The 13555-nt window shown below is 33.6% G+C and overlaps 1 protein-coding gene across 4 annotated transcripts in view; it reads left to right on the top strand.

The window, feature by feature from the left end:
- Window positions 1-9719: 9719 nt before the first annotated feature.
- LOC107717676 (sentrin-specific protease 7-like) overlaps window positions 9720-13555 on the top strand; it is a 38939-nt gene continuing 35103 nt past the window's right edge. For 3 of the 4 annotated variants that reach the window (XM_016524514.1, XM_016524513.1, XM_016524512.1), the window contains exons 1-4: window positions 9720-9821; window positions 9951-10051; window positions 11339-11599; window positions 11704-11795. In XM_016524514.1, coding sequence (XP_016380000.1) covers window positions 9720-9821; window positions 9951-10051; window positions 11339-11599; window positions 11704-11795 — 556 coding nt within the window. The remainder of the gene's footprint in view (window positions 9822-9950; window positions 10052-11338; window positions 11600-11703; window positions 11796-13555) is intronic. The other variant, XM_016524515.1, reaches the window with a different exon arrangement.

Below are 13555 nucleotides of genomic sequence, written 5' to 3'. Positions count from 1 at the left end.
GACGAGACACACCTGGGATCAATGGAAATAAATGGGGAACACCTGGAATTGAATCAACATAATCAGGACAGGAACAGGAAACTAACCAAATATGGGCAAGGAGGGCACATGGGGAGCAAAACACGGAACAAAGTCTGACATTATCAGTAAAAAAAAAATTACATATACTGGAAATGTTCTCATAGGACATTGTCCAGTAATTATAATTCCAGTAACTTTTTTTTGCCTTTCACTGTTTTCTTTTTTCTCTGTCTTTTACATTTTACAATATTAAATTCCATGCCAAGTTTAAGGCACTTTTGGAGACTGAACTATAAGTGGATTTCAAGCTTTGACTCAATTTTGTCCCACTCCTCTTGTCCAGGATTTACAGAAGTCCTTGAGTTTCTATATTGTTTTAAAGATCTTTCCGTCAGAGGTAGCCTATGTTTTTTTTTTTTTTTTCATTTCTCTGCCTTATTCTTGGAATATAGTTTTAAAAACAATGTCAATGATATATCATAAAGTACCCAATAAACTGGTATTTAAAAATCAAGTATAGTATATAATGTACTGTATGTAGAATGGTGACTTGGAATGTCACAGGTGGATTCTGCTCCTCCCAACAACAAGATAAATTCTTTGTGTTTTCTCATCAGCTGTACAGTCTGTCAAAACTCTGACAGGAACACATGAAAAAAGAGAAAGAAGCAGGACACTAAAAAAGTGAATTACCTCAAGGTAAGCTCTAGATCTCACAGTTGTTATCAGAATTGTTATTTTGTTTAGTAGGAAGAGAGCAGTGAGTTATTTAGCATATTCTTTTTTGTATTTCTGTTGCTGTCATCGGTGTTTATGCTGGAAATAAATGTTTTGAAGGCAAACTGTAAAATAAATAAATAATAAACAAACAAATAAATAAATAGTATCAAAAGTTCTGTGTAAATCTTTATTTTATTTAATTTTCTCTTCATTATTTGCAGATCACTATGAGGAACTTAAAGAACAAGACTGAACGCTCCCATAATGGAATCTTAAAAATGGAATTCCTATGATGCGTTCTTCAAAAACAAAAAATGTGGTAATGCAAGGCAAGATTTTGCCTGAGGGCCAAATCAGGACCAAGAATGGTGTGTTTCATCTTCACCAGTCGAGCCAGTTTTTCATCAAAGGTGTGTAAACATCGGCAAAGTGTTAGTTGTACTGTATTACATTTATTCAGTCTGAAAACTGGTGGGTTGATTCTGTGAGCAGTGATATTGATAGGTTATTCTGCCTCGTTTGTAACATTTGATTAGCCAATATTGTATAGTAATTAAATAAAATATCATAAAAATATTTTTGAATAGTATAAAAAAACAACAACAAACAGTTTCTGTAAGTGTCCTCTCAAATGCCTTTTGGAAAGCATTGTGCCGATCAAAAAGTACATAATATATATATATATATATATATATATATAAACAATAGGTTATTAACGGTAAACCAGATAAAAGTTAGCTGATACTTGCGTCTCTAGCTACCTGTAAAACGTCATATCCGTACACATGAGCTTGAGCATCCGGCTTCATTCGTGCGGATGCCATTTTGACTCGGCAACCATTTTTGGTAGCTTAGTCGCCGTTAGTTGCCATTAAGAAATTGTTTTCATTGTTGAAATTGTTCAAGTGCCACGTTTACATTTGAGTGCTTCGTCTGAAAAAAAAAAAGTACCATGGGACAAAGGTATGTTTGAGACAAAAGATTGAGATTGTCAACGCCATGTGCTATCGTTAGTGTAGCATGAAGCTAACAGCAACATTGTTTGTAAAATATAATTTATTGTCTATTAGGTAGCATAAATTACATTCATTACAGATAAATATATTAATATCCCCATTGTCTAAAATTGGTAGATGAGATTTTAGAATACCGATTGGTTAGAAGGCTTGAATGTAGTTCGGTCGAGCTTTACAGTGCAGTAGGTCAAAGAGAGAATGGACTAATTAGGTGTGTGGATCACATTTTTGCTGTTTTTCCTAGTGTACACTATTATTAATAATAATAATGAATAAAATAATAATTCATTTTTTATTATTTCTGGACCTTTTAAGTAAAAAGCTCATGTTAGGTCCCATGTTGGTCCATGTTTTATCCAAACAAATTATAGACGAGAGATAGACTTTCTTGAATGACAGGAAGAACATGATTCACAGTGTCGACTAGAGAGGTAGATCCAGTTGCTTTGCAATAAGTGTGAATATAGCTGAGATATGGGGGCTAAAAGTAGGTTAGCAAACTGTTGATGTCTTTTTATCTTCTCTTTCTACAGTTGGTGCATAATCATCATCATCTCTGTGTTTCTGCTGTATATCACAGGTGAGATTTTAAACATTTTAAATGAAACTTCATGTCACATGCAGAATGATGAACGGTGTGTTTGCTGTTTTTAGGTGCTTTCTCTGTTCCTGTGAGGGTAAAAGTTGAGGGCTTTGTTGGAGACTCGGCTATCTTGTCTTGTTCGATCCCTGAAAGTGAGATTCAAGACAAAATAGAAGAATTCAATGTACACTTCAGAGACGATGAAGGCAAGAAAGTGTGTGACATCATTGGAGGCAGCATAGCTGAAGACCAAGAGCCAAAGTACAAGGACAGAGTCGAAACGTTCCCAGAGGAGTATAAGAAGGGCAACTTCTCCATCAAACTCAACAGTCTTCAACAAACTGATGCAAGGAAGTACCACTGTAGCATCACAAGGAACATTACGTCACACGACACATTTCAGAAAGAGGTCATCACAGAGCTTTGTGTCAAAGGTGTGTATAATCTGAATTTCATTGAAAAACCATTATTGTGGTTTAAAATTCTGAATGTTAGTCTGCAGTTGTTAGTGACTGATCAAACTAATGTTACAAACTTTGCCATTGTCGTTTTGTCCCACAGATAAACCAGAAGGAAAAGGAAACCACGGAGAACCATCATTGATTGTGTTGTTGATCAGTTTTCTTTTCACTCACATTCTGCCGTTTATCTGAACAATTATTTTAGTTTTTTAAGTGTTGCAGGGTTGAGTTCAGATCTGCTCAATCAGCCAAAGTACATTTTCAAGTATCTTTACATTGAGAATTGTCATTGTGGGTAAATTTTACTCTACATTTCAGAAAATAACATGTTGGTCCTTGGTTTTTCAAACATTACATTACATACATTATTACATTCCATTCAATTAAACCAAATACACAAAATAATATTCTTTTTAGCAGCATCATATGACCCCTTTAATTTCAGTCATTGCACAACTTGGCACACCTTGTACTTGGTTTATACTAAGAATATAACAATTTCAGTCATTGTCATTTCTGTCAAAGTCATGTGTGCAATTAAAACAGTATAACATCAACCCTGGTAATAAACTGAAAAATAAATATTTTACGTATCTGACTAAGCCTCATTTTACTGGTGTTGCATGTAAGTTACGAAATGTAAGTTATGAAACATTTGCATTAGAAAAATAAAATAAACGTTAACTGAAATAAAATATGAAAACTGTTTTATTACAGCTAGTTGCCAGAGCAACATTTCTCATTTTAATTGGAATTTGTACATATATGAAAAATAAAAAAAACATTAACAATGACAAACACATAGTACTAAAACTACGAAAACTGAAAATGTAAAAAAACTAAAAATATGTATTAATATTCAAAATATTAATAAAACTAATTAATAATAGTATACCATTGATACTTAAATGACACTGAATGTTTATAAAAAAATTGCCACATAGCACTTCATCAAATATCAAATACTGATATATGTTGACCCATATAGAGAAGGTGCACCAAGAAAAGAGTAGTTTTGACAAATATTTTAAAACGTAAAATAATGTACGCTATTATCAGAAAAACTGCTTTACTACAAGAGAGGTTGCCCAATGGAGGCTGCCATGTTGAGATCACATGACCAGATAAACTTATTTTTATCTCAGTAACCCCCCTATGATTGGACAGTTTCAGTTGTGGAACAGATTGATGGATAAAAACATCTGCATAATACCTAAGGTAGAAGGATAAAATGAAAAGAGGTGCAAGGAAAAAATTATGCAAATGTGGAGCTTCCATCTAGACATGAGACTATTACCGTGGCATCGTACAATTACCCTCAGCAGCCCGTAAAATACAAATTTTAGGTTTAGATGACGGTCAGACAGCCTCTTCCTGAATAAGCAGTTGGTATTTAGCCAAAATATCACTCATAATTCCACTGCTTTTCAGAGGAATTATGTCTTTGGTTTTCAAAGACATGCTTAGAGCAAAATGTACCTTTACGCATCTCATTTAATCAAAACATCAAGCATATCTTTCCAAGAACAAATTTATTTGCGCTATTCCAGGCAGCACAGCACTGTTACACAACAGAGTTAATACAACAGTTAAATCAATTCAACACCAAAAATAAAATATATTAAATAAATTACATTTTGTAACTCAAATATGACATTAAATTAAATACAAATACTATTATTTTAAATTAAATAAATACAGCTAATGCATACATTTTAGTGCAACTGATCTGCCTGGTGCAGGAGAGGTATTTACAACTAGTAAATAGATTAGTAAACAATCCACTTCAATCTCATCTCATCAAACTTTCAAGATTCCTGAAAAAAACGCAAGTTATAGAGCCTGTCAGGGTATGCGCAACATTTTATTTTATGTGTTTAATGTAAATGCAAAAGCGGTTGTGTCTTAATTAATGTCATTTTACGTTTATTGTTTTTGTCCATTGGAAATGATCTGGAAAGACGAATCTGCAATGTTTTGCAAGCTGAATGACTGAATCTAAAGTCTGAATCCAAATCAAATCCACTACAGTATAGAGTCCAGTGAACAGACTGTACACTGATTATAACAGGCCTGACATGTAATATGAGGTGTGTGTGTGAGTGTGTCCAAATGTTTGTCATATATTATATCTAAGACACAATGCAGTGTAATTCTGTGGTTCCTATGTGGTCCAGTAAGTACGGAGTAGAAAAGAATAATATTGCAAAGTCAAAGCTCACTGCAATTAAAGCACACACTGCTGAACTATATGCAGTCAACACTCACACACAGAGCAGAACAGTAGCAGAGAAGAGAGGAATTAACAGAGATGCAATCCTCCCTGCTGTGGTTTCACCTCCACCGTTTGAGCCTGGTTTTGGATTCCTCTTGGTTTCTCTAAAACTAAAAAACAATGAAAGAAGAATGAAAAAGAGTAGCATGTAGGCTAGTACACGTTCACTGCACTTCACAGTGTGGAAAATCATCAGGAAATGCACTCAAACTCTACAGGTGAAATTAGTCATTTCTGTGCCACAAATGATATCAAACGAAAGTTCAAGAATAATCATTTGTTTCCGAACAGGTTTCCCAATCACCTAGACAAATGTATTTTGAGTTGTTACTGACTGATTTCACATTTGGATTTCAGATTTAGTTTTGATTGTTTACTGTTATGGGCATTATTTTGTTTGTAAGACATGTTATTTCGTTTGCCAGGTTTAGGTTTCTTCATAATCTGCTATTTGGTTTTAGAACCTGTTATTTTTCAGTTATTATTAAAAATGTATTTAGTCATTTTGTCTTAGAATTTATTTTGTTTGTTAGATGTTATTTTGTTTTATAATCTTTTATTTTGCTAGATTTGTTTTAGAATTTGCTATTTTGTTTGCTAGATCTGTTATTTTGTTTTATAATCTTTTGTTTTGTCAATCAGACTTGTTTTAGAATTTGTTATTTTGTATTAAAATTAATTTAGCCAGATTTGTTATTTTGTTTTAGAATTTATTTAGCTTTATAATCTGCTATTTTGTTTGTCCGACTGGTTATTTTGCTTTATAATCTGCTATTTTGTTTGTCTGACTGGTTATTTTGTTTTATAATCTGGTTGTTTTTTCATTATTATTATTATTTGTTGTTGTTTTGTTTTAGAATGTGTTATTTTGTTTGTCAAATTAGTTTTTCTTCCTACAATATGTTTATTATACAGATTTGTTGTGTTTTTGTGAATAATTTTGTTTTGGGACTTTTGTTTTATTTTTGGGTATCGTTCAAAACTTGCTCTTTTGAATTTCTCGGTCATAATACACCTCTTCACTAAACAGTTTATTACAGGTAGCCCCACCCCCAACCCACACCATTGGTTGAGGCAGGAATTATGTGTAGGACTACTTAAAACAAAAACTGAAAATGTGCCAGTTGCCTTTGCACATTAAACTGGGATAAGAGAATAAGAGATAAGATTTTCACCTTACTTCACACTTAAATACCAATCATTGATTTTTAGGAGCAAATTATAGCAACCATTTCATCACACCTTTGACTTGAAGATTTATGCATTCATTGAGAACAAACTCAGGGATAAAGCAGCAGTACGACCCTTCATCACTTTTCTGAAGATTCCCAAGCTTGAGGGAGAAGTTTCCTTTCGAATAGGCTACTCTGCAGGGAACGTTTCAGTTCTGCCCTTGTACTCTGGGTCCTGCTCCTTAGTCATCCCTTGGCCATTTAGTATGTCATAAACATTCTTCCTGTCCTCATATCTCCAGTGTGCAGTGAGGTCTGTAAGTTTTCGGTTCCCAGGATGGCACGGCAAAACTGCAGAACCTCCAATAAAACCCTGAACTACTTCCTGCGCAGATGCTGAAACTAAAGCAAAGACAGACCAGGAACATGTAAAACTCATTCAAATAAATATCTGCAATTTTATGTGCTTACCTTCATTCAAAAGTAGTATAAAGAAACAAATGAGCAACACACTGCAAAAAACAAACAAACAAACACAAAAAAAAACATCACACAGACATAATAAACTGTGATAAACTTCTATTCCCAATATTAAAGATATGCCTCAGGATAGTTACTTTTTATTAAAAATACGTTTTTCTGAGGGGACTAACAGACTTCAACAACAGGTACTGCAGCGACACAGAGGTCAACAAAACGTCATTTATGATGACAAAAGTGGGTGATGAAACCTACAGTAGTGAAGTATATATTGACAAGAGGCTTTTGTAGAAGTGTGAAGATGCAAAAGACGTTTTGTTAAATTCTGGGTCGCTTTAAATGAACTTGGCATTTTATGAGAGCCTGTTCTAGTACACCCCCAAAACAAAATCAAGACTTTGTAAAAGAGCATAATAGGACCCCTTTAACACTGCCGACGCGTCTTTGTCATAGACTGTATAAAAACATGGACGTAGTGTCTGTGACGTCACACGTAGGTTTCCGAAGAGCGTTTTTGAAGCTCAAAATTGGGTGGAGCCGGCCGTCGCCATCTTGGCAGCGCGTCACCGCGCGTCACTCCCGGATAATCGAAAATGGTCAAAGAGGCGGGAGCTGGTTGCTGAAACCACTCCCACCTAGCTCGACGGTGGTGACAGCAGCGGCAATCCACCTGTCACTCAAGTGGCCACGCCCTTAATTATGCAGAACTTTAAGGCTTAATATAATTTAAACGGATGAGTTATAAAAAAATTCACCCCCCTCACAGTTGTCATGAAGGGCAAAATTAGCTATATAGACCAAAATCATTTTTTGAACCAGGCTGTAAACTTATTTTTTTCGGAAGTAAATTTGGGCATTTTAACATGGGGAGTCTATGGGATTTACTCCCTTTTGCAGCCAGCCTCTAGCGGCCAGTTGATGAATTACAGTTTAAGTCACTTCTGTGTTGGCTTCACGAGAGAGAGCGGCAGGTTGCCGCTTGGTCTTTGTCCTCAAGGCCAGCGAATAAAGATGACTACTGCTAGACGAAGACAATTTCAGCACAACATACCTTTTGAGCATGATGTACAAATTTATAATAGTATAAACAGATAGTTATTGGAAAAATTATGCTGACATTTCAGCTGTAATATAAAAGTAAAGCGTATTCGTTATCTTTTGCATACTTGCAAGACAAAAACGTCTTCAACTGCGCATGCGCGCCGGTTCTACTTGTTTACTCACAGGTTTATGTGTTTACTGTTGTGTAAAATAAATAATTATATCTATATAAATAATACAGTATAATTTTTGTATATAACCCTTGATGTGTTTGGATTGTTTGTGTTGCATATAAGCGAGTTTTATTAGGCTATCTAATTTAAGATGCTTACCTATCTAATAAATAAATAATAAAGAGCTACTCTGCAAAAACGAACACATGTTTGAAACAATAAAACCACTTAGCCTATACCTATCTCCACTATGAAAGATATGCGCCAAGGTGCTAATTTAGTCAAAATATAATAATTGATATGGGCATATGCAACATGTCAGCCAATGCTGATTTTTGTCCGACTGTTATTTTAGTATCACCGAAACACCAGTTTTTATTAGGCCTATCATTTTGAATCAGTTTCTATTTTTCTATTTTCTTCTTTAATGTTAATTTTACTTAAAGTTTTTGTATTTTTTTAAATATACAGTAGTTTTTGTTCATTTTGATTTCAGTTTTAGTTTTAGTTTTAGCTATTTTAGTAGGCCTACATGAAGTTAAAGGGGTCATATGATTCGATTTAAAGTTTTCCTTTCTCTTTGGAGTGTTACAAGCTCTTGCTGCATAAAGAAGATCTGTAAAGTAGCAAAGACTAAAGTCTAAAATCCAAAGAGGTATTCTTTATAAAAGGTTGACGTTTAATGTTATTCTGAAATATTTCACTGCTTTTGTCACTGCTGTTCACTTACAATGAAGTAAACAAGTCTAGTTTCTGAATTAAATTAGCAAGAATAATAATTATGGAAGACCAAAAGATTCCCAAGCTGAGTTGCTTGGAAATATTTAAATTTCGCATATGAAATTGGTTTATAAAAACAAATTATGAACTTAAAGTATCTGGGCTGGCAGTATCACAACAAATCTTCTTATTTTTCTTAGTATTGCTAGTATTATTACTAGTAGTGTTATTTTGTTAGAACACTGTGTCTTTTTAAAGTTGTAAATTTGAGCAGAAAGTCTTAAATGCGTCAGGTCATGGCATTAAATGTTGCATGCACTGCAAAAAAGGACAATAAAGTAAATAATAATAATAATAAATGATGATTTCTTCAGTGTTTTGTGTTGTTTTCCAGTACAAATATCTAAACATTCTTAAATCAAGAAAAATACATTTACTTGAGAATAGAGATAAGAAGTCTTGTTTTCTGGGAAATTGAACAATATGAGGTGAGGTTTTACTTATATTGCGAGCAAATATCTGTCATTGGTGTTTTGAATTTATTTATTTATATATATATATATAATTTATTTTTTAATTTAATTTTTGACATTTGTTGTTGTTTTAAGCATAAACTCACTTTATTTTGATCAGTTCCTCAGAAAACAAGACTCTTCATATATTTATTTTGCATCTCGAATACGTGTATGTTTTGCAGGTAACAGTAAAAGTTATTATTTCCGAATTTTAGTGGGATATTCTGTTCATTTATTTATTTAGGTAAAATGAATTCGAAAGAAATGTTGTAAATACAGTTCATTGTGTGCTTCCTAGACATTTACATTTTGAGAACATTCTGATGTATTCATGTTTGGTTTTTCCTTAAATCCTTCCAGTTATTCCTTAACTGTTCTTTACTTGCTCTTATAACAAGTTTGTATAAAATGTTTACACAAATTCCCAAAAATGCACACTGTTTGCTGTAGTGTATTAAGCTGATTTATCATGGTGCAAAAGTGAAATGATTAACAAATACGTTATAATTTGAATATTCTAACAGTTATTGTATTTGCTGTAGATGGCAGTCCCGTTCAGAATCCCCAAAAAGAAGCAGCCATCAGATTCATGTCTTGACATGCAGTCTCCACTGTCTCGACTGCAGGACAGCAACTCACACAAGGTAATAATGCCTTCATCTGCACTAATGTCCACATAATCGGCCAATAAAAATGTGTTGTCCATTTACAGTCTAATTTCAGTCTTTTTATGTAAAGCAACTCTTTTAGTTCAAATAGTTCTTGTCTCACAGAGGCAGTGGGGTTCAGTCACTCTTAATGGAAGAACGCCTCATAAAAGCAGTTCTAATGGAAATGTGCTGCCAAAAGACACTCAGAGGAGTGAAACGGTGAGGTAAGACTTCAGTATACCATGCTCTGGATGCTTTGAAAGTTTGGAAAGTGTCACTAGATGGAGCTGTTTATTCACTTTGCAAGGTGTGTGTGTTAAGACTAGATTCACTGTTACACTAGTAATTATAATTTTTCATAATTCTATGTCTATGCTCTCCAAGGCTGCATTTATTTAATTAAAAATGCAGTAAAAATGGTAATATTGTGAAATATTATTACCATTTCAAATAACTGTTTTCGATTGTAATATATTTTTAAATGTAATTTATTCCTGTGATTCAAAGCTGAATTTTCAGCATCATTACTCCAGTATTCAGTGTCACATGATTGTTCAGGAATCATTTTAATATGCTGGCTCAGTTATTATTGGTGCTAAATTATTAATCAGGGCTCTTATTATCAATGTTGAAAGCAGTTTTTGCAGCTTAATATTTTTGTGAAAACTATAATACAGTTTTTTTTCAGAATTCTTTGATGAATAGAAAAAAAACAAAAAACAGAATTTATTTGAAATATAAATCTTTTGTAACATCATAAATATCTTTACTTTCACTTTTAATTATTATTATTTTTTTTATTTTTTTTTTTACTTAAAACTTTTGAGTGGAAGTGTTTCCACACAAATAAATAAATAAATTGATTAAAAAAATCAATCACGTGGATCATGTGACACTGAAAGCTGGAGTTATGATGCTGAAAATTCAGATTTGCATCAAAGGAATATATTACAGTTTAAAATATATTCTGTTAGAAAACATTTATTTTAAATTGTAATAATATTTCACAATATTATTGTTTTTACTGTATTTTTGATTAAATAAATGCAGCCTTGGTAGGCAAAAGAGACAGTAACAAATCAAAAACATCAACAAAAACAATAATTATTCCAAACCTTTGACCTGTGATGTATTTATTTTTTTATTATTTATTTTTATTATTTTTATCGAAACAAGGATCTGAGCCACGTTTAAGGTCTTTGCACACTAAGTCCGAAATTTTCGCACGTTAAAAAATAAATACAACCTCACGTTGTGTCAATCACGTTTACACACTGCCTTCGAAACTTTCGTCCGTCATAAAAAAAATTAAGATCAGGTTCGATTCGCAGGTCTGCGTTTTCGCATCCATAGCAAGCATTTTAATTGGAAAGGATGACAAATACGGAAAAACAAAAAAACGCATACGAAATTTCGGACTCGGTGTGCAAGGACCTTTAGAGAGCAAAACATCATTAACAGTTGAATAATGGCACATTTTATTTGTATTTGTGTCCATTTCTCTCTTGCAGACCCGTCAGGCCGTCTCTCAGCGGTGACCGGCGGGATCTTTCACCGGACTCACGCACACCAGGCCGCGTCACACGCACCTGCTCGGATAACATTCCCAAAGGAGCCACACGTGGACTGATCAGTTTTAAAATGAATGAACAACCGATAAAAATCTGCCCTGTTCAGGGGAACAGGACACCCAATAAGGTGTCCGAGACGCCTGGTTTCAGAGCCCAATGTCAAACTCCCACCGCAGGGAGAGACTTCACAGGACACAACAGGTGAGAATCTGAACCATGGTATGGTGGTTTGTGCCTGTGGTCTAGAGCAGGAGATTTCACTATGATCTAGAGGGTTTTATACCATATATGTTTATTTGTTTCAGATGGAGACCCAAAAGAGCATCGGATACTCTTCTCTGCCATGATGAGAACCATACGGGCGCATCTGAAAGCTCTTCTTTCAAGATCCGTAGAGGTACATCCCTGTCTTATTTAAGTATCAATATTTTATATTAAAAAAAACAAATTTTGAGAAATTGTTAAGATTTAGTTGGATTTATTTTTGTATATTTTCCAATTCCATTAAAATGTTAGTTTATTAATTTTGTGTTTTTGTCAGTTTTATTAGTTGTACAGGTTTTTATTATTTTTCTTTAAGATGTAGTTATTTTTATAAATTTTTTTTTTTGTTTTAATCACTTTAGTACTTAAAAGAAAGTTAGAAATATAGCTTCAGAAATGTTTAATTGAAACAGTTAACAGAAACAGTTCATTTAACATTTTCTAAATATTTAGTTATTTTATTTTTCAGTTTTAGTAATTTTAAGTTGTATTAAAAATTGTCTTTGATCTTTCAAGTTGTTTAATGCCACTCAGCGGGTGTTGCATTGCTTCAGTCCAAAAGAAGTTAAATAAAAAGCGCCCATCCATAAAACAAAAGTGTCTCACACGGCTCCGGGGGGTGAACAAAGGCCTTCTGTAGTGAATCACTGCGTTTTTGTAAGAAAAATATCCATATTCAAAACGTAATAATCACTTTAATGTAGCTTGCGCCAACAATTGCACACGGCAGCAGCTCCGGGCTGATGACATATGAGGTCAGTGCTGCGCATGCGCCGGTGAGTCTCGTGAAAACCAGCGTTTGTTAACAGGATCAAAGGAAGCAAAGTTTCCTTACTTCAGCAAAGGAAAACCAGTCTCCTCTTGGCTTGTATCGAAATTATCTTGACATTCTTCTTTACAAATCCTCGTTTTGTACTTCTAATAAGTGACCGGTGTTTTGTTTTGATCTCTTCCCTGCGCTTCCGCGTTCGTCACTTCTGAGCGGCGCATGCGCAAAGCTGACCTCATACGTCATCCGCCTGGAACTGCTTCTGTGTACAACTGTTAGCGCAAGCTATTTTGAATATGGATATTTTTCTTACAAAAAGGCATCGATTCGCTACAGAAGGCCTTTGTTCACCCCTCGGAGACATGCGAGACATTTTTTATGGATGGGCGCTTTTTATTTAACTTCTTTTGGACTGAAGCAATGCAACACCCGCTGAGTGGCATTAAACAGCTTGAAAGATCAAAGACAATTTTTAATATAACTCCGACTGGATTCGTCTGAAAGAAGAAAGTCATATACACCTAGGATGACTTGAGGGTGAGTAATTTGTGGGCTAATTTTCATTTTTGGGTGAACTAACCCTTTAAATTAAAAGAAAGTTAGAAATATAGCTTCAGAAATGTTTACTGACAGTATAACCAAAACTTTTATTTTAATATTTTATTTTGTTTCAGTTGACATTTAATTCAATTAACAAAGGTTTTTAATAGTTTTAATTAACACTTGTCGGGTTAATTCATTTTCACTCTTCTCTTGTGTTCACACTTCATCTGGATTTCTCAATCCAGATTTAACTTTTTCACTATACATACATATATATATATATATATATATGAGGAGTTTATTTGCAAAAACAGATAACTCCGCTATTAACAATTTTCAAAAATCATGTTTTTTCATTGTGCATTCCAATTAATCTTCATTGAAATGAAACTGCAGTTGGGTTATTTTGATTAGGTTAAAAAATAACAAACAAATACAGCTAACTAACACAATAAAACGCAATAAAAACATGATAACATAATAAAAAATCATGATTTCTGAAAAAAAAAAAACTCTTCATATATATATATATATGTGTGTGTGTGTGTGTGTGTTAATTGCGTATACTTGTGTATTGTGTA

The sequence above is a fragment of the Sinocyclocheilus rhinocerous genome, unplaced genomic scaffold (assembly GCF_001515625.1).
Source record: "Sinocyclocheilus rhinocerous isolate Xijiao unplaced genomic scaffold, SAMN03320098_v1.1 scaffold633, whole genome shotgun sequence".
Taxonomy (NCBI): Eukaryota; Metazoa; Chordata; class Actinopteri; order Cypriniformes; family Cyprinidae; genus Sinocyclocheilus; species Sinocyclocheilus rhinocerous.
Note: the sequence above shows the minus strand (reverse complement) of the source record. Positions and strands in the feature narration are given on the sequence as shown.